Source organism: Calidris pugnax, unplaced genomic scaffold, assembly GCF_001431845.1.
Source record: "Calidris pugnax isolate Ruff unplaced genomic scaffold, ASM143184v1 scaffold38, whole genome shotgun sequence".
Lineage (NCBI taxonomy): Eukaryota > Metazoa > Chordata > Aves > Charadriiformes > Scolopacidae > Calidris > Calidris pugnax.
Window position 1 is genome coordinate 12,765,424 of NW_015090995.1, and position 26,791 is coordinate 12,792,214.

At 42.1% G+C, this 26,791-nt stretch overlaps 1 protein-coding gene across 9 annotated transcripts in view; it reads right to left on the reverse strand.

The window, feature by feature from the left end:
- Nucleotides 1–26,791, reverse strand: part of AMOT (angiomotin) — a 66,335-nt gene that overhangs the window by 7,331 nt on the left and 32,213 nt on the right. For all 9 annotated transcript variants that reach the window (XM_014955241.1, XM_014955243.1, XM_014955242.1 and 6 more), the window contains exons 4-10: nucleotides 21,317–21,770; nucleotides 19,355–19,499; nucleotides 17,857–17,949; nucleotides 15,053–15,198; nucleotides 4,786–4,935; nucleotides 2,768–2,958; nucleotides 419–541 (exon numbers count right to left, since the gene is read on the reverse strand). In XM_014955241.1, the coding sequence (XP_014810727.1) occupies nucleotides 419–541; nucleotides 2,768–2,958; nucleotides 4,786–4,935; nucleotides 15,053–15,198; nucleotides 17,857–17,949; nucleotides 19,355–19,499; nucleotides 21,317–21,770 (1,302 nt within the window). The remainder of the gene's footprint in view (nucleotides 1–418; nucleotides 542–2,767; nucleotides 2,959–4,785; nucleotides 4,936–15,052; nucleotides 15,199–17,856; nucleotides 17,950–19,354; nucleotides 19,500–21,316; nucleotides 21,771–26,791) is intronic.

The window sequence follows — 26,791 nt, forward strand, 5'->3', positions numbered from 1 at the left end:
CCTCCCAGAGCTCCACCACTCTGCTCTGGGAAGTTCACACCGAGCTTGGGGTGCTGCTGTAAGGGCTGTGAGAAGATGAGCTTTTCCCATGGACTCGTTACTATTCCATGTCTGTACCCAGCTGGAGCCCAAAGCTGCAGAGAGGAAAAACAGGAACCAATATATTTATTGTTTTAACCCTTCAAAAAAAAAAAAAAAAAAAAAAAAAATCTAAGATGACTTTTTTGCATTAGCCCTCAGTATCAAGACAGGTTTTGGATTGCTGTGTAGATACTTCTGTGGCCAAATGAGTGTCTGGCATTCTACATTGTTGCTATTGGTGAAGACACAAGAATTTCTGGTTCTGAGGCGTCTACCCAGACAATTAATTTAAAGTCCCTGTCCTAAAGAAGCCAGATAGGACCAGATTGCATTTTACCTTCCCTCCATGTCGAGACACCTCCTGTTGGCAAGCAGGATCTCTTCCTCCTCCTTCTGAATGCGAGCTTCCAGCGAGGTGTCATAGCTAGGGTTAGGCGAGTGGCTGATCACCGTTGTGTCCCTGAAAACAAACAGTAGAGCAGATGAAGGACCAGCTAAATTTGCTGCTTTCCTCCCAGTAGCACAAAATTATTGCTCAAAAGTATCAAAGAAGAATATCCACTTTTTCTGAATTTTAGAGTGGATCACTGTCTTCCAAAAATGTAACTCCCAGTCCTAATGAAAGAAGGATTATAAAAATATGCGAGTCATTACAACAGTAGTCAATCTACTGTCCATCCTGGGCCAGTCTATAATCTAACTGATGCACTGCACTGATGTAAACTGATCGATGAGGCAAATCCAAGGACATGTGGAAGGGGAAGGATGGTATAGAGCGCTAGGCACACTTCTTCAATTGAAATAGTGCAAGCTTCACGTCAGATTTTTCCCCTTCCAACAGTATCATAGAAGGAATCTGAGTATCAAAGGGAACCAGGCATGGACGTTTCTTAAACAATCCTAGGCAGCTTGGTGCCTAGGCTGAGAACAGTTTTATACTGATTCCATATAGCGCCTGATGTTAACACTGTGATAGCTGTTCAATCCACTAACTAAAACATAATGATTATTTAATTCTACTTGTTTCTGTTCAGTCAGAACAAAGTCGCTGTGCTACGCTCCATATCACCATATGACTCATTAAAAGCATTTTACTGTCATAGCTATGCATTAACATAATTAGAAAAAAACACACACACAAATTTAGAGTTACCAAGAGCTCCGATTCACTGTAGTAAGAAATCTGTTCTCTCAGACCCAGCACGTCTAAGAACTGTCTGGTAAATGTACGTCTAACTCTGCAAAAGTTCAGATCAGGAACAGCAAAGCACCAATGTGAAGGGCATAAGAAGGTTATTTATCAAAGGAACCTAACCTGACCCAGATTGCTGTGCTGTAAAATATCCTTTCTGCAACCTCAACTTCCTAAGGGATGCTATTTTCCACTACTGAAGGGAAAAAAAACAAATGTGCACAGTGTAGATGAGGTGGTCACTAAAATTAGTGGAATCCCTCATAGCCTTTATTTTTGAAGGAGATAGTATAGGTGTCAACTTCATACAAACTTGCAGAAGTATTGACACTAATGGAGTACTCTCTTGTAGGGTAGAAGCAGCTAGAAGGAAATGGAAAAATAGAGGTTGGCTCCTTCCTGACTGGAAGGCATTCTTGTTCATTTAACAAAACCTGAACAGGCCTAACATCCCCCCTCATTCCATGTTAAACAATAGTCCAGACCCCTGCTTATCAGCGCATGCTGAAAATATAACATGGCCTCTAAGGACAAGCAGTAGCAAGAGCCTTTAGAGAATCTCTGGGGAGGTGGAAAACAGTGCGCAAGAAGCATCAATACCCTAAAATAACAACCTGCTTCTGCAGCAAGATAAGATAAGTCTTTAAACACTAACACTGTTGATCTGCAACTCTACCCCTGTAATTCTAGTGTGATCTTACAAGCTAGGAAGCCGGCTGTGATAACATCCCAATTTGAATCTGGTTCATGAAACAATCTAAAATAAAATCTGCCATCAAAAACCAGAAACTAGTGAGCAATGAAACTATATGTAAGCAATACCTAACGTTGAAGAGTTGCACTCCAATAACAGCTTCTGGTTACCAACCAGCTGAAGCACTTGGGCCAATTTACGGCCATAATATCCGTACAGTTGTCTTGGAATGTGAGCTTGTTACCAAATTTCGGACACCCTTCCCTTCCCACCCCCACAAGCAGTGCTCTCCATACACAGCAGAATGTTTTCAGCAGAATTTCCTAGTAGATGTTTCTGGTTAGTAACAATATTGAGGACAATACCACAAAGTAATTTGCAAAAACATTCTGGAGAACAAACAAGCCATTCAGGGTGAATGATGTGAATCATCAAGCTTAGCCCATCTCACATGACTTCAGCAAGTACTGATTCCTTTTTAAAAAAAATAAAAAAACAGAACACTCCTCATACATCCAGTTTTGAATCAACAGCTTCTAGGAATGGCTCAGAACAATTCCAGTCTGGAAAATGGCCCCTGCATGTGGGGGAAATGTTCCCCTGGAAAAAAGTTTCTAATTGTTGGCAATTGCACAGCTCCCAGGAAAAGCAGCCAAGCTCCACTTGCATGCAGAAGTCTGAGAAGCTGTTCAGACCGCAAGGAGAGGTATCATGGGAGGGTGGTATGACAACATTCCTTGGTGGGAAATATGACATTCAACTGGAAAAAGAAAATAACGCCTATGAAAAGTCTCCTTTACCTCTGAGCAGCCACAGTTGCAGCTGCATCCAAAGCAAACTGTCTCATCACACTCTCCTCCAGGTATTTCTGTTCCCACTTGGTCATGTCAGCTTCCAGAGCAAGAATCCTTTCTTCCTTCTCGCGCAGGAGCTCCATAAGCGCCGTGGCATTGTACTCCGAGACATTGGCAGTCTGAGAGGTACCCTGACGCTGATTTCCAAAAAGGAAAAAAAAAAAAAAAAAAGTCTCAGGATGCATCTGTAAGATTCAGGGTTGGTTTCTTTGCTTTTTATCTGAATGACAGAGGCTGGTCCAAAGCAGCACCAGCTGGACACATGACCCCCCAGAGTGAAATGCAGTGGCCTATGCCATGCTTGGCAGACTAGGTGATGGTAATAGTCTCCTTTAGAGCTTGAGCTGAAACATCTGCAGGGGCACTTCAGCTTCAGCCTGTCAAAACCAGGAAACAAGCTCATATAATGCAAGAAAGCCTCCTTCCATTTTCCAAGTGTTGAAGCCCAAAAGTCATAAAACACCAAGCACTGCTCCCAAGACAGACAGCTTAGCTCACAGCATCCATGCTAGAGTGCTTTCTGGTGCCATTCCAGAGCTGGTCAATACAAACAAGCAAATATCTGAGATGGAAAATACTCCTCCTCAGGCCTTTTTCCAGGGGCAAAGCCTCACATGTGCGCCTGAGAGCTGGATCAGGCTATTCAGGACTGATGCCTACAGCCCATCCATAATTCCTGAAGTAACACAGATTTACTTCCAACACTGTTCCAGCGTAACACTAACAAGTATACAAGAGTTATCACACCTTTTAAAAAATATATCCAAAATATTTTAAAAATATTTGGTTATTAAATCAATATGATCAGTGTATACCTGTGGATTAAGTAGCTGGGGATCAAAAATAGAGTTCTAAAGAAAGATTTTGAAGATAGGCAGTGTCCCTTTCAAAACAAGGAAGAGTAGGGGGTTGCTGAGCTAATAGTTCAACTGATAAAATAGAATTTTATATGGAAGTGTTATCTGTGATTGGCAGGATATTTGACTTAAAAATAATTTTTAAAAAGTTTAAAAGAAAATAAATTGGGCAGATAAGTTATTTTATGTTCAGCTCAGAATTCTTAACAATTCTTGACAAGAAAGCTATTCTTTTGCATTGACTCAGGCTCAAAGTCAAAAATTATGGGGTTCAGAGCACCTCATCTTCCAAAGGTAACACAGACAGGTTTATCAAATTACTGTAACTCCTACTAAAACCAATACAAAAATACAAGTAAGATATAAACATCCATTCCTATGCAGAGGTGGAAGTTAAACATAAACCTGGGGGATAAACATAACCTGAAACTAAATGCAATTTAGAACACAGGCCTGCATCCTATTTTCAGTGAAATTTACAAACCTGACAGTTCATCTGTGTTTGACGTAGGTTGAAATAAAACTAAAATTTTGTATCCAATTCATAACACCACTGCACAATCTACTTCTTAATCATTCTTTTCACTGAAAGAAACTCACATTACACTCGTAAGAACATACTCTACATGAAGCTCCCATCCATTTCCATCAACTGCATTTATAGAATTGGTTTTGCTGGTTTGGTTTTGGTTTTCTCTTCTAAATGCAGAAGTTTTTTGAAGGGTCTCTTTTCAGGCCAGCTGTTAATTAATTTTATATAAAACCTTAAACTGTGAATAATATTTTTAAAAAATCATATAAAAGTAAATATAACCAGGTTACTTAAAGATAGAACACCATCTAGATATATGGCTATGTTTGGATCTTTTCACACAATGGATCCCCTATCTATCTATCCCTCTTATCTAAATTTTCTGGTTGGAATGGAAGAATTAAACCAAGTAAAAACAATATAATGGCCAGCAAATCCATGATTCTAGCCATCAAAAGAAAAATTCGCTCGTTTTACAAGATGGAAAAAACCACTGCTCTTCTTTTATGTGTGGTGTAGGGTATAGTGTACAATCCTACAAGAAACCTAGTATGGCAGAGGAAAACAGTGGGTACCTGCTGCATCCGGAGAGACTCCAGTTCTCTCTCCAGCCGGGTCCGCAGCCTGTGTTCCAGCTGTTCCCGCTTCTCACACGCTGCCTGCAGCTGCACCAAGGCCTGCTGCATCTTCTCCACCTTCTCAACATAGACCTGCTTCTTTTTGAGCTGAAACAAAAGAAGAAAATGCAACGTAAGTTAAATAATGAGAAAAGTGAATGAACTTCTGGCTTCGTACACGTTGCAGAGCACAGAAACACCAGCAGGGAAAAACATGTCCAGATGACTGCTGTCAGCGCGCCCCTGGACACCACGCTCAGGGTGCTACAGATCTTTCCCATCTCCACCTTCCTGCAAGGTGTATTTGTTCTTTTTGTCTTCAGCGACCCCATGGGAATGGTGGGGAAACTGAGGTAATTATCTGTTGCAAATGACTGAGAGCAGCTATGGGCTAGAAAGGATATCTAGGTTCACAATACAGAGTTTTAAAGTGACTTGACACGTTACCAAGGCAACTGTAGCAAAGACAGGGATTGCAGCTGGTCCACATGTTGGAAACACTTTTCAGTGCAATAATGAAAATTGCTGGCAGTGTTTTTAAGTGATTAAGCAGAAAATGAATCAAAAACTGCAGGATCCTATTCCATTCCCATAACAATAAAATAATAAATAGGATCAAAGCATACACTCAACATGACCTGTGCTCTCTCCACAGTGCAGCCAGATTTATTCTGGCTGTCTGGACATTCATCTCACTCATCTTGGCCCAGTGTGACCCGAGAAGTCCAGCTCTGTTCCTTGCCCCCACGCTCCAGTCTTCCTCCATCATTCATCCTGCAAACCCAGCTGCCCTGTCTCAATAAGCAATGAAAACCAACATGCTGAGATCCCCAGTAACTGTCTTAGCAAGGTTAATCCACAGTTCAGGCAGAATAAAACCAAACTAAAATATGAATTAAAAAAAAAAAAAAAATGAGTAAAACACACCCAGGACCCAGCTCTATTCTAATATATAAAGCACTGCACACCTATGGACATAATTTCCTGTTAAGGAAAAGAGTAGTGATGATGACTAGCTGGCTTTCTGTGGCAAGTCTGTGGCATTGGTTTTTTAGCTATGATTGTCATAGGCCCTGAAATACATAAATAGCAGGAAGGAGACAACTTTTCCCAACAGTCAGAGCCAAAGTCTAGAGAAGCACCACAATGCAAAACACAGACTCCCTTGTGCGAGTTCAAAGAGCCACTCTACAGCTTCATGGAAGAAAAGCCCACTGAGGGATATCAAAGACAAAAGACACCACTTTTGGCTCAGGAAGTCCTTCTTGGAAGCGGAAAGTATTCTGGGAAAGTATCACTGTGTGTTGGCCCCATTCTGATAGTGTTCCCCAGGAATCTGCTGTAAATTTCAGCGGAGAAAGGATACGGGGATTGCTGAGCTTTGATCTGAACAACATGAGCTGTTCTTCCATCACACCTTCCTTAAGAAAAGGTCTTATCATGTGTTTCTTCAAAATTTTCCCTTTTCACACTCCTGTTCCTTGAGGCAATCCAGAGACTGCAAGGCGAATAGCAGAGAGAAAAATCTCCAAACACTATTAATCCCAGACATGGTATCCTTTTCTTCTCTTCCTAAAGTCAGCAGGCATCTAATCGCACAGCATGAATGCTGATGCCCTACAGGATTTTCCCCAAACAAGTATTTTATAATAGAAGTTACAATAACTAGTGAGCAATCCAGCCAAAGGCCCTCCCACCAGTGCATGTACAGTAGAAAGGTATTTTTATTCTTTGATTGCTCAAGATTTCAGGCTTGTTTGGAATGGGAGGGACAAGAACATTTTAATACAACTTAATATTCCACTGCTGCTCTGCAGAAAATCAATAAAAATGTTATAGCTAATAGATCTTTTTATTCTAGATTATAGTGCTTAATAACACTGATTTAAGCTTTCTCAGACACCAATAAAGTGTAGATTCATGCACTCACTTAGATTAACAGCAGCTCACAGTAGTTATGTAACTAGCCAAAAATGATAAAACTATGAGTGAACAGCAGAACCTAAAAATGGAGAGAATCTGATATCTTGGGTTTGCATAAGAGCTTACTGACCCAGGCAAGAGTAAGGAACAACCTAATAAACTTGCTAGTAGAGAAATATCATGCATTGAGCTGAACCTCTTGGAAATCACCTCTCTTCCCCCAGTCTTCTGTATGAAAAATTAAGGAAGGAAGGATGGACACTAGGTCTTATTACCTACCACAAAGCATTTACATTTCTGAAAAGGCTTTTAACACACAGGTAAAATTCTCCTTGCAAAAGTAGCCACTGACAACGTTTTACTAGTTTCATAATTAATAAACCTGAGTACGCATATGTGCGGATTAGCGTTTTGGCCTGCATTCAAAGAATACCAAGAGCCCAGCCAAAAAAAGAATTAGGACACAGAAATTCCACTGAAACATTCACTTTGAAAGTGCTCCCATCAGCCGAACCTGCAGGTGAAACGTTGCAACACGAGGTGTTGCCCAACTCCCCAGCACTGCCTGCACATGCCTAACTCATGCACCAGACCTAAAGTACAGGCAAGGCTTGTTCAGTGGCTTTTCAGAAAGATATCTTTTTTTACCCTTCACAAAATACACTTCATCTTCCAGCATCAGGAAAAAATAGGAATGTTAGAAAATTTGGGGTGCGCGTTTGTTTTTTTTTTAATTGCTTAAAAACAGAATTAATGCAGGAATCCCTCAAATCATTTTCATTTTTCTGGAACACAGATGTTCAGTAAGTTTTGATGGTACGTATGTGACCCAGACAACTCCGCTTTCCCAATGTGTCTTTTGACACAACTGTCCTTTATATGTGAGATTGCTTCATTTCACGTACTTGCTGCACTTGTTCAACTCCCTGCATATTCTGGCAGCGTCGTTCATTTTCAGCTCTGCCATCTCTGCTACCGTGAGTATTTGTGAGGAATAATTTACCTTTCTGTGAACCAGGATTCTCTGCAGCGGTAGCAGTGTAAATCTAGTTTGTTTTTTTTTTTTCTTTTTTAAATCTCTCTGACTTGATCTGTCCTCTCAATGTAAAGAGGATCAGGAATAATTCTTTCGAGCACAGAGGGATTTCATTACCATAAATTGAGAGTATGATCATGTTTTTCTAAGACAGGAATTGGAAACAGGTTCCTGAGCATTGCCAGGGTGCTGCAGACATGAGTGAGATGGGAGGAACAAAAAAGGCAGCATGCTGAGGCTTGTTCTTGGTCATCTGCCATGGATTCCCCACCCTCTCTCTTCCAGCAAAGAACCAAAACTGGCTGCTCAGTGCCAAGGGCCACAGTAACATCTACCACAGGGGAGATGGCATCAAAGGACACTGGAATTCTCTCCTCTGCAACAGGCCTTGCAGTGAACACGTGCTCTAGATAAGAGTTCATTCCTGAAGCTTTACACTGATGTAGTCACGCCCTTCCGTATATAATTTTAAATAAATTTGACAAGATAGTAATTTTCCTTTTGATGGTACTGCATTTAACTAAGCAGCAAGCCCATGCTCACATAATGTATTGTAACTGTTTTGCCTTGAAGGGTGATCTGAAAATGCAGAGCATTTTACTCATAATAATATCTTTATTATAACACCTCTTTAAGACAGTAAGATCTCAAATAACCTCAGTGCACGTCTAGAAGCACTGCCGAGCACTTCAGCATGACTGTATCCCTTTCCCAGCATTTCCTACAGCACATGGCACAACTTAAATCATGTGCATATCTTCTCCAGGTCAATCCCTGACTGCCTTGGAAAATGTCCTAACCAAGTATTGGAGGTCAGGCTTTAACTCTATAAGATTTTCTAATTAAACCATTGTAAACAAGAGCAGTCACTCTCCTGTTTACATCCACTATTACGTTTATGTAAATTCTGCAACAGGACTGAGGACAAGAAAAATAAAGAAGGCAAGGACTGGTTTAGGACTCTGCAGAAATGTAATACACAAAAAGGTGAATTGATGCGGGGAATACCTCTGAAAGATTCCCTGGCTTTCCAATCAAGTATTTCTGTCTTCATGGGTTTTTTTTCCTAGCCTTTGTCGAGATTGCTTTCTGCAGTTGAGAGCCTGCTGGGAGAAGCAGCATACGCTTGGGGTTCAGAGGCTTCATTGCTCACAAGAGTCTGGCTGACCTGAAGAACAATCTGCTTCCAAGTTAGTCAGAAAGATTTACTGCCTGAAAATGTCTGCACACCGATATCCCCGAACTTCATTTTCCAGCGATGGAAAATGAATCAACAACTCTAAACATATGGGGATGAAATGATTAAACAAATTCACTAAACCTAGAAAACTGAAACTAGTCCTCAGAACCTTTTCACAGGAGAAAAGACTTCCTAAGACACCGTAAAACCTGGCAGCAGGCAACCTGCAGGCTTCTCTGCTGCAGAGAGCATTTGCATGGTCCAAAATCAATGGCCAGTGACAAAGCACTCCTGTCAGAAATAGGGACATTTGATTACTACTACAACCGCCCAGCAGAGAAGGGATTAACAGTCTAGAAGCCAAAAAATCCTGCTCCTTCATTTGATTTAGGCTTCGACAAACCATGCAATCTCTTTCAGGGACGCCAGGTCCTTGCAGAAGAAAGGCTCTGAAGTTTCATGCACACAGCACAGGGAGCTGGGACACACGGGAATGAGGAATTTTCACCATCCGGTCGCTAGAAGCAAGGGAGGTGGAGGCTGTGACATCCAGACTGGAGCTGCCTCTGCAGGACAAACACAGCCCTGGACATATCAGGCGAGCAAGACGGAAGGATCTTCTCTTGTAAAGAGATTCATCGCTTCCAGATGCGTTAGTCAGCAAAGAGTTTTTCTGGGGAAGAAGAGAAGACTTCCTGCATAGCTAGCAATGATTCAGAAACTCTCCCAGGCGTTTTGACAAACGCAGCCATTACCCTCCTCAACTTGGACAGCTCCTATTTCAGCAAATTGGTAACACTCGTCAGCATCTGCTTGTCTCCCACCCACTACTTCTGATGTCTTCAAAGTCCTTTGTTTAATATATTCAGGGTGTTTTCATTACATTCTGGGTTTATCCTAAAGCTGAATCCATTCAAATGCAGCTGAAAATGTGTTTCCCCACAAGAATTTGCCTGCTATGGCAGAAATGTAGTGGGGAAAAAAAAAAAAAAAAAGACAGCAAGCACGTTTAAACCACCTCTCCCTCTTGCAGTTGGAATATATTCCTCTAGGATGCCTTTGAACCCTCAGTTTGTTTGAATTCAGGCCCAGTAAGGCACCACCGGTCTCAGCAAGAACTCATGCTGAAGCAATTTGGTAACACTATCCTCTTGCTAGGGAATAGAGTTTGTTGCATGGGAATGTCATAATGTCGTCTCTCCGTTTGTTTGTGTTAAAATAAGCTATAACTCTCAAAGCCACCTCTGGAAAACTACTAACAGGCAGAATATGAGAGGTAGTTACAAGGCAGCAAAAAGCCAGTTCTGCGTTTTACAGGAATGCAGGTCATAAAGACACACACACACATACGAGTTACAGGGAAAAGAGGATTCTTCTCTCTTCTCTACCCTACCCATCCATGAACAATAAGCTATCCAAAAAGCACCTCCTTTAAAAGCAACTCTGTCCTGAAAGGAGTAGTTATGTAGCTCTGAGAATCTAAGAATTTAAGTAAGACAAAGCTGTGGAGACTAGGAATATCTTTTTATAGACCCTGAGAAGGGACTGGAAAAAAACAGACCAGCTTTCAAGCACACAAACTCTCCTTTGGGTCTCTTCTCTACAAGCCAGAGCTCTGTTCTGAAAGTATCTCAGATGCAGCATATGAAGTTCAATAGATGTCATTTGGAAATAACCATTTCTACATTTCCCCACAGACACAACTCTCAGTGTTATCAGAAATAGTACACTATTTCCCTTCACAATAGCTGAGTGGGAATATAATATCTTAGCTCTGGTATATGGTTTGTGCTGAATTCTGATGGCTGAAAGATCTCATCGCTTCTAAATACAAGCTACTTTTCTAAAAGGTGCTTCATTCAAACTTCTTGCCTTCCCCCAGCCCCTAATTTGTACCCATTAGAGAGGATTTCTGGCTTGTCTTTCCATTGCACAGTGTGTGCATGAGGATGGCAAAGGGTAGATATTTATATCTTCTTAGTGGTAGTCACTATTTTTCAAAGCTGTCTCCTTAAGGCACTCAGTTAAAGCAGTGGCTTGTAAAGTGGTGGAGTAAAGGAGTGCACGGTACACTACTATAAAAAAAACACAAACTTTTTTAAAGTTGAAGCGTGGTCGTCCGTGGTATGAATTAACCAGGGCAAGCAGAAATGACCAACCTCAATTTAAAAAAAAAAAAAAAAAAAAAAAGGAATTTCCAGAACTTTTAAGTGTAAAAATAGTATCAATTGTATGGTCTCCATCCAGCAGTTGTGGTTAGATAAGTATTTGGCATCAAACTCCCTCCTGCAATATTAAAGCCTGGGTAAGGACTCACAATAAACCAGCCTTTACGCAGACTCTAAGGCTGGTCAGGATGGTCCTCTCTCTAAACCCAGCAACTCTACCTTTAGCCCAGAGCAAAGCGAAGTTTAACCATCTGCTCTGTTTGCTGAAGGCTCTCAAGGTGCGTGCTCACAGATGCTGGTTAAATCATGGTTAAAGCTCACACATACAGGCCATCTGTGACCATCTACCAGTTACAAACCTGCTGCACGCTGCAGCCATTCAAACGTTACATCAAAATCAAGACCATTAGACAATTCATGCTTCAAAATGAGAATTTTTCATTGCTTTGGCTGCAAATATTATTATCACTAACCATCACTGACTGTGATATATGGCTTTAGCCCAACGTGCATTTTACCTCAAATATATTAAATTTATCTCAAATGTATTGCATGTTATGAAAATAACCAAAGTTTTGACTTTAAAAACCACGGACTAATACTTCACTAGAAACAATTTTAATAAGCTACTGACACGCATAACTGTGGAACATCTAAAGAGAAGAATGAAAATTGAAAATAGGGGTTAATACCTAGGTATCTTAATGTACGATAGGGAAGTAGTAAAGTTTAATTACATATAAAACACATACACACTACTGTTTATAGACATATTTAAGTTTGTTTTAAGCTTTTTAGCAAAAATAAACTCCACACTATCAAAAACTTTAACAGCAGCTTGTTCTAAATGTGAAGAGTCTCTTCACCCCTGCTGACAGATCAGGGCAAGTATTCTGTGACTGTCTACTTTTGCTTCCAATTGCTTCACCCTATACTTCAGTATCTCTGAGATCATTCCTTTCTCCTTAACATTTAGCATCCCTTTATCTCTTCTGTCCCTCTAAGTTGGATGCTAAAATCCAATATACATAGAAGCTCTCAAAGCTCCATAGGAGTGGACAAGTATCTACATTTTACAGATGGGTGGTTTTGTCCCAAATGGCAATTCAGGCAATGGATTTAAAAAAGAACCTGGAAGTTCCATTTCCAATGCAATATTTAAATTCAGCTATAGTGATATATGGCTTATAGCTCTCATTAGAACGGCATTAGAACGGAAATATTCCTTTTAGAAAGGATCTGGTGCATATAAGGCAGGGTAACTCTGCTTAATAGGAAGTCAAAACGGAAGGGAAAAAAAAAAAAGCTGAAAACTTACATTACAGGATGCAACAACTGAAATATGCACACCCCCCTCAGGCCCAGAGCCAGAGTGGCTGCCAAACCTTAGCGTAAGAAACTCCACCCTCTTCTGCAGGACTAGCTTAGTAATTCCTGACAATTACAGGGACTAGTAACTCAGATTAAGACGGCAGGAATATAAGAAATAATTGACAAATTGTTCGTGTATCTTGGCCACTGAACCTCACTAACTCAGGCTGACATTTATAGTCCCTTCTAAATGGTGCCCTGAGCACTGAACAGCTTGCTTGGCTGCTTTTCGGAAACTTACCAAACAGCTTGGGGATTTGAGAAGTTCCCACAATTTAATACTAATGAGGCAACAAATGCTTTATAATCCTAAGTATTTCATTAAAAAGCAATTTGGGAAACCTGCAAAAATGACTCTTTATGCCTTCTGTTTCCCCTTATTCCCCCTCACCTCTAGGAAAAAGCAGAGTTAATTCCTGCTCCCTCACTGAGACACTTCCATATTTATCTACAACAGGAAGGGTGGCACTTCCTGCGCACCCTGGGATTCGAGCAAAGGTTGGATGGAAATGCCCGCAAGCCCTCACGCAGGGCATTTCACTCTATATATGTGGTTTTTAAGCTATCATGCAATATAGCCCACAGTTACTTACCTTACACAGTTACTATTCTATCTAGGCAGAAATACTTTGCAACAGCACTGAACCCAATTATTCTAGCAAAAGAAGAGAGGTCTTTTGAAAAGAAAACATACAGTTATTATTACCCATAAAGAGGGAGCCAGTATTTGTTCCTACACAGAGGTTCAATCTAGCCAGGTGTGTGCTGGCCCCAGCTGATCGCAGCACCTCTATACACATTGACTCCAAGCATGTGAATAGTTCCAGGGGAGCCACAAGGATGTCCCGTGTACCTGCACCGCAGCCTGGAGATGCTAAGTGCTCTAGAAATGAAAGCTCCTTGTTTCATTTCCCTCAAAGTTCACAGCCTGAGTCTGGGACTGGAGACAACAGTAGGAAACACACACGTAGGGCAGGCCAAGTAGACGGTCTCTGTGTTGGAATGAACTGTGGCTTACCCTCTGCCAACCACGTTGTGAGCATCACAGCAAAGGACACCTTGAAGTGGCCTTGCCAGCGTTTGCAGTGAAGGTGAGGACAGTCTGGGAGAAATCACAGAAGTACTTGTTTGGGGTGGGGAAGAAGGGGAGGTTGGAAATTGAGAAGGACAAAGGTAGAAGACATCCTCTCAGCAACAAGGGGAGAAGAGAAACAGCATTGGGTAAGCCATGAGGGGCCTGGAAAGCAAAGAGGAACTGCCTGAATTTGATGTGGAGAAAGGAAAGCAAAGTGGAGCACTGGGGAGAAAGGCTAATAAGGTATGATGGCAAATGGCCCTGCAACAACATTCTGAATGAGCAGGGCAGATCCAGGAAGGGAGAGGTTGAGGGAGGGCTTCCATGAAGCTGAAGAGATTAAAAGAATGGTACTACAAGAGGCAAAAATTAAGGACACCAGGGACAGAAACACAGAAAGGTTCAGGGGAAGGGCAACCGAGGCAAATGCAGAGCTTAGAGAAGAGCAGGCTAAAATTAAGAAGGCAGCTACATCTGTACGTGGGAGAGGAGGAAGGCAGGCGAGACAAGACAGAAGGATGTTCATTTTGTATATGATCATTCCTCCTCTCTTGGCACAATGGGATCCTGAACAGAGAGAAGTAGAAGCAGACGAGGGGAGGGTTTGAGGAATGTCTCTACAGACAGCAAGATGCAAGTGGATATAGGTGCAGTGCTCAACTGAGGGTGATGGTGAGTGCTAGAGGGCAGGAATATGGCAGAACTGAAGGAGGAGAGAACAAATCTGCAGTAGAGGAAGCATGCTTGGTCATGAGATTTCCTCCAGAGGCTCTCTATGGAGGAAGAGTAGGAGTAAAGGAAGCAGAGGCTGGGAGTGGGAAATGGAGCCTTTGAGAGGAAAGGAGTAGGCGGGAGGAAAGAGGACAGCACCATGACACAGAAGGCCAGCGAGGTGAGAGCCATGCGTGAGTGGCAGGGACATGGCTACAAAAGAAACTGCTGCAAAAACTGCCCAATTAAGGAGCTCAAATGCGTTATCCCCTCTTGGGAGGAAAGGCAGAGAAAACAACCAAGGTCATGCCCAGCTTATTACAAATGCTGGGCACATACAGTGATCTGCACTGTGCACCATGATAACCTGTTGTAAGTAGAACACCTGGCAAGGGGACAAGCTGCATTCATTTCATATTAGTTAGAAGTCCATCCAGATCTGAATTTCTGCCAAGTTTAGGAGGTTGCCAGGGCTGGGATTTCAGTTCCAGCCCACTTTTATCAGTTGAAACAAAAAGAAAACGAAACATGGCTGCTTGGAGGAAAGCACTTCTTAGAGGAAAGCACTTCCAAGGAAATACAGATTTGTGGCTTATCTGTGCACAGTCCAGTGGTTTAGCTAACCAACACAAAGCTAAGCTGATATAAACAGCTTTGAAGCAAGCAGATTTTTCTTATAATTTGTACAAGACAAACTCATTCCCATAGTTACTTTTACTGGAACCCAAGCTACCCTAATTTCTCTCCTCCAGTATCCTTACCTCCTCCTCCAGTTTCACCACCTTGGCCTGAGCATTGTTCAAGGCCTGGTCTCGGATCTCAATGTGTCTTCGTTGGTCCTCATTGGTGGATCGTGCAGCAGCCAGTTCTATTTCCAGTTTCTCTTTTTCCCGCTGTGTTTCCTTGTCTATCAAAACAAAGTGAGAATTATCAATCAATAGCACTCATCTCTACCCAGCTTTCAGGAGATTTTCACTCCCGAGGTGAAGGAAAGATTGTACTGGAACTTCTCACAGGAGAGAGAATGCAAATCGAGTGTTGGAGAAGGAGCAGGGGGAAGTACATGGCTTTGAAGGAAGAGAAGGACTTGTAACCCTGAAAAACAAGCATGGTACCTTCAAGTAACAATGCGCCACAACGCTAGTGAGAAGGAATTGAAGGTGCATCACTCAGTACAGTTAGGCAATTTGCTCTGATTATGCAGATGGTTAGTGAAACTTGGCACCTCTTTACCTCTGAGCTTTCAGCAGTGGAAAACAAACTTGGTAATTTTAATATCCCAGTCTGGGGAGAAGAGATGGCAGACTTCTGTGCCTGAAAAACTCGTACTCCTTTTTTTCTGTACTGATCAGGAAGGAAAGCTGTTCTGCCTGGGCCAGCTGTCCTTCTTCTCAAAGTAACACTCTGTTGTCCCACTTTGCTGACAGTACCATCAGAGGAATCGGAAAACAAGTGAGCAATAAGAATTCCTCAGTCTTCCTCTACTGTCCTTAAAAACAATCCCCTGGGCCAGAACTGAGGCATATATATATATATATATACACATGTATCTGTTCTGTCACTGCTCAAAGCAAATCTGCAGTTCAAGAAAGCCTTTTTCCCAGCACTGAAAGTCCATGTCTGATGCTTTAAAGCCACCCCAGGCACAGCAGCCAGTCTTTTTCTGCTGCTCTCCAGAAAGAAATGGACATAGTGGGAGCAGCTCACTCTCCGTTTCAGGAACAGGGCAACTGCCTTCAAAAAACATAAACAGGATAAAATAATTGGGGACTGGAGAAATTATCGCACAGGGGTGTAAAGCAAAGCCACAACACAGAGCTGATGTCCCCTGTATATGTTGTCATTCCCAGCTCAAGCCAACCAGCTACAATGATAACATTAGCACACTTGCTGGATACATAACCACAGAATACTCCCTGGAGTGATCTACACCCAGCACTGATGACACCAGAGAAACTGCATTCCAGAAACCAATATCCCACGACAAAGGAATGAGGACAAGGAGTGGAAGGCTTGAAAAACAGGAACGAGATCCTGGGTGTCAGTACAGACTGCATATGGAGTAGTACACAGGCCCGTTTGTGCAAGCATGTGCATAACTATATTTACAGGACCACAATTATTTCCTTTCTTCTGCCAGCAGAGAGTCAGGAGCAAAGCTTTAGCAACACGGAGTAGCTAAAGATTCCCTTCTGCTAGGGAATCAACGCAGCCCACACACAGGTTGCAAAACAAACCTGTCCACCAACAGCACCCAGAACTCTGCAGGTTTGCTCTGCAGAGTGACATAAGACACAAGGACAAATGTCACCACCTACCTATTCTTCTCCCCATCTCTCCCATCTCAGTATTTCTCCTCCACCCAGGAAATAAGTTACTGACAGTGTCAGCACGTTAAAATGTGTTGCAGAAAATGGGCAGAGATGAGACAGGGTGGCATTATGCCAGCAGGTATCAATCAGTGCCAGCAGCCTATTTGTTAATCTGTAAGTGCTTGCAGCAAGGCTTTTGGAGGTTTTGTTCCAGCCTTTTCCCCAAATGAGTACTGCTTCACTTTACAAGTGCCTACAGCACCCCTTGAAATGCTGGGAATGACGAAATGTAGCACTATGGTTCATCCAAAAGGAGAAACTGAACATGAGGCTTCACAGCTTTGACCTTCCCTCCTCTCTGGGTGAACCTATAAACCTCAAAGTCCACCCAACCAGTTTGAATGCAAGACTAACTCACAGACTTTCCACTACCACCAGGAGTTTTGAATTCACACCCTGACAGCCATCTGCTTGTAATGTAAGCCACAAGGAATAAGGTAAAGACAACAGAAAGGAGGGATACCAGCATTTGTCAGAGCAGAAGCAGTGTCTGTTACACCACAGAAAAATCTCCATTTTGCAATTTTAATGCATTACCTTTTTATATAACAATTGGAGAAAAGTGAGCATTGTCAGAAGGGTGGAGTATGCAATGGGATGACAGGAAGGTTGGCTCACTGCCATCAGCCTCAAGACATTTCAGTACAAAGGAAAAGCAGCATTTTACATCCGTCATTTTAGTTTGCCGTGTGATAAATCCAGTGCTGTGGACAGAACTCATGACCCTTACCCAGCCCAGCACACTGCAGGCAGCACTCATCCCGTTCTGCTGAACTGGATAGGGCAGTGACAAATTAAAGAGGAGAGAGATAGCAGACCTACCAGGTTCCAGTTCCACTGGCCTTAACTCATGACCCTTGTCAGCCTGGAAAGGTTTAATTCCGAAGCTTTCAAGGGATGAAATAAGAGGACAAAATATCCCATATGGGGTAAACACTAAGTTTACAGTTTAACCGCAAACTACTTTTGCTTCAAAATCTCTAATAAATGCCACAGATGGACTTTAGATAATGACAGATAAGGAATTCTTGAATCCGTCCTCCTTTCTCCACTGCCAGTTTTGAACTGTCACTGCCCTGATTTCTGTCCTGGTAGAAAACCATCAGAGCTGAACTACGCTAACCTGCTGCATTGTTTTCCTTCCCAGGATGACTGGAGCATTTCTACCAACCCACAATGATTGTGTAACTCACTTTGTGCAAAGAGTTGAGAGATGGTTTTCCGATTGTCTTCAGACCCCTCGAATTCCTTCTCTGCAAGCTGCTTGTTGGCTGTCTCCATACGTTCTGCAAAATTTTGCAATAAAAGGAACACTAAATAATTAAAAACTTTCAAGCATTAAGTCACGTCTGCTCGGGACGTTTCTAAGCAAACTAGGGAATGGATCTCCTAATTCTACACAGCTGAAAGTAAAAAGCTTATCAGAAGCTGGCACTCCCTTTTGAAATGGTTCTAATTATGTCCTTGAGAAAATATTCTCAGTGAGACAAAACAGGTTAAATAAAGTTCCAAAGAAATTACTTTAAATAATTATAACACATAAGAAGTTTATTTTTTCAATTTTTACAAATATTAAGGCCGCTTATTACTTCCACCCAAATAAATTTCATCACGCAATTAAAAGATTCCCTCATAACTCTCCACTAAATCTCAATAGTTAGAAGATTAAGTTAAATCACTGCTGTCCATTTCCCTGACTTCAGGGAAAAGTGTAAAACCCTAAGGACAGCCTGACAGTTCGGCTGCTGCAGGCTGTTAGAAATTTATATCAGTCTATAAAAATAAAAATTAAATGTTTATGCTGTGTTTTATTATGAAAAAGATTATTTAATGCAGGCCTTTGTGTGCTGTCCTTGATAGCATTGGACACTGTATGGCCTTACTTCTTGGATGCAAAACAATTTCTGGGAATACAGTCTTAGTAAGAAACATGGGGCAGTGAGAGCAGATGATATGTAGGACAATCAGAAGGCTTTCATTAAAAAATTAAACTTACAGATTAAAAGACTGATGGTGCACCTTGAAACATCTCAATTTGCAGATGTTTTTCACCTTTCAAACTAGTGCTTAAACTTTGACCTATGCTAAGGTCAAATACCATTCAACATCACTCTCCACTCCCAGCCATCATACTGCCTCAGCTGCTTTGCAAGAACCAGACGCTAATGACATCTCACTCTGGAAAAGGAAGGGAGATCCAAAAAACCAGATGCCTACAGTGATAAGGAATGACAAGACCTTCAGGAAGAACAGACAGTCTGCAGTTTGTATGTCAGTGCAAAAGGGTCACTGGACAGGAAATAAAGTGAACATGCCTGGTGTGGGATTAGGCCGTCAGCAAAACATCTTTCCATTTGTATAAACTGAACAAATTGTACAAATTGTGTCTAGGATATAAGACAAGACAGAATTCCAGGCTTGCATCTGGTTTATGGTATTTGGCTTATCACATGTTTCTTCTCAATGAGAAACAGGCTGGAAATGAGAGACTACAGCACTCTCTTAAACCTGTCTTTTCCATACTCCCAGCAAGCACTTAAGATCTCAGAGTACTGAATATACTTGAGTATCTTGTCATATTCTAATTGTGTCAGACACAGTGAATTCTGCAGCAAAACACTGTCCTGCCAAGTAAGTACAACAATAAAGAAACAACCCAGCACAAAAGAAAAGAACTTTTACTTCATTCACCTCTTAGATCCCTGTTAAAATCATGAAGTCTACGAATTTCTCCTTCCAGCTTGTTTCTCATGGCCTTTTCCAGGGCATCTCGCTTAGAAGATGATTTCTCCAGGTTTTTGTACGCCTCTGAAACTTGCTGAATTTCTGTTTCCAGCTGCAGTGGAAGGGAAAATGAGCACTTACTATTTTATCACTAACAATTCTTTTCTTTCAGTCTCAGAAAGGAGATCACTTTCTCTCAAGTTTCCTTTATTGAAAGAAACATATACCCATGTATTAAGTAAACCGGCAGAGTCTCAGGTTTGTGACGGATCCTTCTGGACAAAGAATACCAATGTTGAAACGAAGATCTGGACTCTCCTTCCAGACTCTAGCTCTGTTTCCCCAAGATGATCAGAGCATAGATACAGCAAACTGAAGAAGTGCAAATGTCATTTATTTTTTTTTTCTAAGACGGGGGCAGGTTGGCACTGCTGCTAGTTTTAGGCAAAAAGCATTTATGTAAGTAGCTAATGCAATATCAAGTAAGTAAAATAAAACAAGAAAGGCAGACAAAAGTATGCTAAAAAAATTGCTAATGGCAGATCTTGCATTACTGATGAACTGTACAGATCCATAATTGTTATGGTCCAAAATTCACAGTAAAATCTCCCGATGTTCTGTGTTTACACTTCTCAACTTAGTTGTGCTTCTAAATATTCCATTTATTAACTGGGGGGAGGGAAACATTTGCAGTAAAATATGCTGTATCCTTTCTTCTAGCCTTCAGTGTAAAGCTTCTCTGATCATCCAGAGGAGGAGATTCACTTCTAACTCTCCTTACTAGGCACGTCTTGCATTGCTATGGACGTACGGATCTACATAATAGCAAATCCCATCAACAGTGCCTACAGCAAGTAATCAACAGGGAGGTGGAGGGAAGTGCATTTTTATCCTTCTTTCATTATCAGGAAGCTGTCAAACATTTCTCTAAAGCATTTCCTGGCCAGGAGCCTTCCAAAAAAAATACAACAAATGAACATATGTCCCTGGAAAGAGGTAACACAGAAAATAAATGAGTGTGGAAACCACACTGGTCACCTGAACTCTAACAAGTGTTTTTAGAGGCCACGCATTTTTATGGCCCTGGAGACTGCTCAGTGCAAAGAGCACAGCAAGGTCTGCAAAGTCCTAAATTGCAAGTAGCATCAGCCTTTCCACAGCTGCAAGGCAAAAGGAAAGCTGACCTGCTGCACAGCTGTAGGTCCCTGGTCATCAAGAAGTTATTTCTATGAGGCTACAATCAAAATACCTCTACACATGCACGTTAATGATAGGTCTCACTGGGATATTTTTTTAAAACATTTTAGCATCACTTATGCTACTTGTTTCAAACAAAGCCAGAGACTGATCCCAAACAAAATACTAAGTTTTCGTGGAAGTTCTGTGGTAGTGAGAGAGTGGCAAAAGAAGTGTTAGTTTCAGGCCTGCAGTCCAAATGTCTTTAATGTAGCCATAGTAGCAGTACTTGCCTTGCACACTGTCCTGCCAACCAGTTTTGTAGCAACGTCCCCTATTGCTTACTTGGGTGACTGTGGTCTCATGTCATTCTGAAAAGGCCTTTCCTGCAGCCTCCAACGTCATTTAGACTGATGGGAAAATGAAGCCTGCTGCTATCCTGGACTTAAGAATACTAATTTTAATTTAACCAAGCCAGCCAAGCAGTCAGCCTCTTCAAGACAGCTGATGAGGATGCTCTTTTGAGCATGGTCAATAAACTGTCAGAATAAAACTGAAGGCTTTGATTCTATCTTCTGACAAAGTTAAGCTGCTGCCCAAAGGGACAAGATACAGACTAATCAATCTGCACATAAACGACTCTAAAGTAGATAATTGGTCCCTTAAGCAAGGAATGTAACAGTTGCAGATTAGATGATTCAATTATGGATGATACTAGACAGAGGAGAGTGCCTGACATCCAAAAATACCCACCTTCTGCAGCCGGGCTACTTTCTCATAGCACCCATCCAGCTCCTGTCGTAGAGACCGGTTCTCTTCTGACAGGATTTCCACCATCTGCTGGGCCCTGGAAACTATGGCAAAAGGATCTACTTGCATCTGCTGATATGGGGAAGGTATCTGCTGAGCTCGGGACATTACTGAATAGGAATCGCCTTGCTGCTGCTGCGGGCCTAGGAAGGGCTGGCATAGTCGGTACAAATCTCCCTGATGGACTTGGTTTGATAAGAATGGCTGCTGGGTCCGTGGCAGAATGCCAGGATCTCCCTGGCTTGGAGTCAGAGGTTGCTGATGCTGGGATGGGGACAGCCTGGATGGTGGCGGAGACTGAAGCAAAGTCAAAGATCCCAGGGATGTCAAGGAAGAAGTTGGGCTGTGGTGGTGAGGTGGTCTCTGTTGTAACTGCAGCTGCACATCTGGGTTCTGCCTGGAAAACAGAGAGCAGAAGCTCCATCAAAGTCATGCAGAAGATGGTGCACAAACCCAGTGACAAGGCATGGAATGACCCGTGTAGCTCCTAATCACAGGTCTTCCCACATAAAAGAGTCATGTGAAGTTTTCTTCATTTTTGTAAGTTTATTTCTGAAAAATGCTTAAAAGTCAAAACATTATTAGAAAATACTAAGTGTACCAGGTTCTTCCCTCTTGAGTCTATTTTGTATATAAACGCTAAGAGAAACTGCATCAACAGCTACTGACCAAAATAATTTTTGTAACTTCTCCACACTTTGTGGATAAAACGGCTAAACTGAGGTCTGTTAGGAATGGGCTCATTTGTTCTGTCCTGAAATGCACTATCTCTCATAGAGAAAACAATTAATTTTCTCTTGCAGTTCAGGATACAGAGTTAAAGGGACTGGCTAAGCTCTATGCCAGCACTGCTGATTCGACCTTTCTGAAATATCAACCAACAAGCTGCAGACTAGTCAAGTCATCTGAAAACCAGCCTAAGAGTCAGCAGCAGCCTTCTGATTCAGAACGACCCTCAGTCCTATGCAGTAGGTACGTTTACTGCTCCTAACAATAACCTCTATAGTACATCAAAGACAGATCTAGCAATCTATAACACGCTTGATTCTATCATAAAACTAACTCCAAGTGGCACCAGCTCACATTTCCCAGGAGCTGGAGATCTCCAGCTCAACTTCTGCTACACTGGCCAAGTAAGAAATCTCTCTTAGAAGTTTGTGTGGATTTATCACGCTTGGATGACTTCAGGAGGCAGGTTTTGCTTCCTCCTCTGAAGACATTCAACCTTTAAATTCTCTGGATGTTCTTTAACAGTTGAAGTTATTCCCTCTCCGTGCTGCAGCCAGTCCCTTCTTAAGCACAGACCGCAGACCCCCATCTGGCAGTTCTGAAACACTCCTGTTCTTCTGATAAAATTTTCCACCTTTGGGACGCAGTTCAACCCTGCAGCTGGAAAAGCACATACTGTTGTTCTACCTGGCCACAGCTGCTACAGAATACCCCCATGGTTGCCTGCATTTAGAAGGACCCTATGTGCCTGCTTGATACCGGGTGTACAAGACAGCCCGCAGCATAGCTCTCCCACCACACCAGGAGCCTTAGTGGCATATCAACTGACAACAGTAAGCATGAAGCTGAACTGGGAACTAAAGGGTTACACAACGGGCTTCTCAGCGATGTGCAAACATTCGGCATCATCCTTCCTGTTCTCTGCAGAAAAAACTCATCAACTCTTCATACCCATCCAAAGAGGAAACGTCTGCATTACTCACATCTGGCTGGCAGCGCGTGTAGGAGTTTGTACGTTCTCAGCCCAGCACGGGGTTCGCTATTTCAATATCATGCATCTTATGTCTCATTTTCTCTGCTTTCCAGCAGAGAAGGTGCATAGAACCTCCAAGCTCATGTTCAAATTCCTTAACAGGGAAATAAATCTAGTCTTTGACACTTAGAAAAAAGCAAATAATGACTGCTCTAGTTACTGTTTCTCTCTCTCTCACACTCAGGTGACAGTGGTCCCTGCCAGAAACATCATTTCAGGAGCTGTATTTCCCCAGAAAAGATCATATGCAGCATGAGGATCTCAGGGGTCATGAAGAAGAAAGATGTCCAATTAATTTCCTCAGGAATGTTCAGTTTAGTGGCAGCAATTTGATTCTTTCCCTCCTGGGATGTCAGCTCTACTTATCGTTGCATTTATTTCATTACCTTTATTTGTCAGTTCTCATAATGAAGAATGAGGCAAAACCGTCACATGCAACGTTCAAGGTCATCTGGTTTGTCTCAGGTGGTTTCCAGCTCCTTTCTTAGCTCACCCAGTTATGTGCAGAGTTAAAACTTTGCCTCTTCAGAAAACACTCGCCTCCTTGAGTTTATTATTTACTTAACAGCATGCACCTCTGTTTTTATGTTATAATCAATTAGGGAATAAGCTTGCTGTGACATTTAATCCGTGATGACCTACAGAGGTTAGATCACAAGAGATACATTGCCAGTCTGCCTGATGGATGGAAAAAAACACCTTTCTAATTTTGAACCTACAAAATACTCTCTTCCAGTCTGAAAACAACCTGAAGCAGTTACTCACAAAGACTGACTACACTGATCACAGTGTGTTAATACTACAAGCCTAATGAGGCCTATTTAGATCCCAGTGTTAACAATTTGAGCTATTTGACTAAAAGCATCTTATTCTGCCATCAGAGACGCATGGGCAGAATCTTGCCATTTCTGCACTAATAAAAGGAACACAAAGATGACCAAAGAATAACAGCAGCAGCAGCAGCAGCTAAATTCTGAAGGGACAACCTTTGTACTGACGTGTGGTAATGACTTTTTTTTTTTAAATTAAATCTATTGTAAAGAACAACTCTAGGAAATTGTGGCTGAGTATTTCTAAACAAGATACATTTCCAAGATTTCCAGCATTTTGGCACTCACAGCTGAAGCATCTTATAATCTTGAAATTATACCAATCTTGTGGGTTCAAGCTAAGATATGAAAGCTCTATGAGAGCCTCTAATTCTGTTGCATTACCAACAGCATTAGAGCTTCCAAAATGTCACACCTGCATTTATATTCCTGGCAAAATGAGACAATGCAACTGGGGTAATACATCTTATCTTTAAAAAAAAAAATAAAAATCCTAGTAACCTCACTGTGACAACTAGACCTTTTAAGATCTTGTATGCAAACTTTTATATACATGTTCAAAGACCCTTTTAGCATCCCCACTGCTTTCAATTTTTTCTTATAAAATATTTCTATATATTTCTTGAGTTCAAAATACCTGGCTCTGAGATTAAAATGAGATTTAATTGAGAACTGCAGAATTATTTCTCTGGTAAATCAGTTTTGGATTGAGAGATTCAGAAAGCTAAATTAATACAACCGGACTTTTCAAGACTTTTAAGCCAGACTGCAAAATTTTAAGGAACAATTCACTATTGGGGTCACCTAACAGAATTGCCGAAAGAATAGTAGTAGAAACTCCCCTCCATGAGAGAATCAGTCCTTGGGTAAACCTGCAGTAGTAATCAGAATTGTATCTGAACTAACCACTTCTTGCAAAAATGCAGGAAGTCTCTCAAAATACACGGAGAACAAAATTACACAATCTCCTTCCATTTGCCTCAGTGTCATAAAGACCTGAAAACCCCAAACACAGGAAAAAACCTCAGAGCAATAATTCCCACAAGTGTTTAAGTTTGAAAGCATAACTTTAAGGGCCACTTCACTCTGGAGACTGTATCATGCAAGAATCTCTGCTTCCCTTACAGTCCCTGGCACGTATCAGAGAAACACACCACGCGGGCCAAATACAAACCTGGATTTATGGTTCTGCAACTACAAGGGTCACATTAGCTTTTAAGTCATGAAGACAGAGATATGGAGTAAGGGCAGCTCTGCAAGCAACCCCAGCCATCAGGAGTCCTGGGGCTGCCAGGATTGCAAACATCAAGTCACGCAGAAGATCTGCGGGTAGAGCAACAAAGTGGGGAGGGCAGAAGAATGAAGAGATCAGGAAAGGTCTCTGGCTCGTTAACATTTTTTTCTGCCTTCCCAGCTTCTCCTGCCTGTTTCATGTTCAAGAAGCTACAGCTCCCCTTCTCTTGCACAGCCCTCCTGCACAAACTGGGAAATGCTGATTGCGGGAGGGAGCAGACTCCGCTTGATTAGACAGCTGAAACCAAACCCGTGCATTTTTGTTCTGCTTCCTAGTCATACCTGATTATCCCCCACTTTGATACTGCCCAGGGGAACGCACTGCGCAGAAGTGATTTACTAATTATGGGACAAATTCTGCAGACCTCCTTCTCAAAAAGTTTCTGTGAAGTCAAAGGGATTAATCACCACAGCAGGAGCTCAGTCATTTGGGCTCCGAACAGAGGATGGCGCTTGAATCAGAGAGACAGCCAGCTTCCTCTGCCCTCAAAACTCTACCAACACCAGCCCTGTCTCTCGCTGTTCTGCGCTGCCACAGGAGACCTTGCAACCCCGCAGGACACTAGTCTTCTCCTCTTAGACCTGAAGGTTTGTTTTCATTGCCAGAGCTAAAGCACAGTTGAGGTATTAGGAAGAGAATAGGATTTTGGAGCTTCACATGCCGCCAGCCCTCTTCTGAACTTTCTTTAAAATTTCTAAATAACAGCACAGATGCCTCCGGCATGCCCGGTATTTACATTAAACCGACATCATTAGGAACATATACGTGTTCCCAAAGTTACACCGCCCAGGAGCAGGTGAGGCAAACTGTTTGCAGACTGGTTTAAACTTACCACACAGCCCATTCCTTTCCCAGACTGGGGAGGGTGAAGCATGAGAATGCTGTGAATTCCCCAATGTTTATCTTGCTCAACGAGTTTTATTTAACCACATCGTTAGGTCACCCTCAAATTCCCCCGAACAATGAGGGGAAAAACCCGCAGAAAAGGGTGTGGCTTCACGAGCAGAAAGAAGGGGCTTTGTTTCCTTGACGCACAGTTCAAAAAATGCACACATTTACCGATCCAAATTAATCCCGATAAACAGAGCTGCAGCGCAGGAAAACTGGAGTCTCTGAAAATACTTTATCGCTCCAGGGAAGCTGCAAAGACACTCGTTAGCACTGCCTGGTGCAGGGTAAATGCACTCCCGAAAGCTGTATGCCTTTAAAACCCTCACACCATTACCCAGCTGCACCTTTAGTAACACAGAAGGTTTCTTGTCTAAATGACAGTTTCTCTTAAAGTGTGTGGGAGAGGGAGGGGAATAGAGGACTCGCTCCCTTCCTTTGCTACGCTGCTCTGTAATTTATGGATTAGTCTTGCAATTGTTCTACTGCTTCAGCATTTGCTTGCAAAGGAAACCTCTCCTCTGTGCAGCTATTTAGGTTAAAAAGTAACCTCATTAGATTCCCAATGCTTTGAAGACAAATTTCAGTTGCTTCCCCTACTGGAAACCTTGCCAGCTGAACCTTTCTCCTCCCCCCCCCCCTCC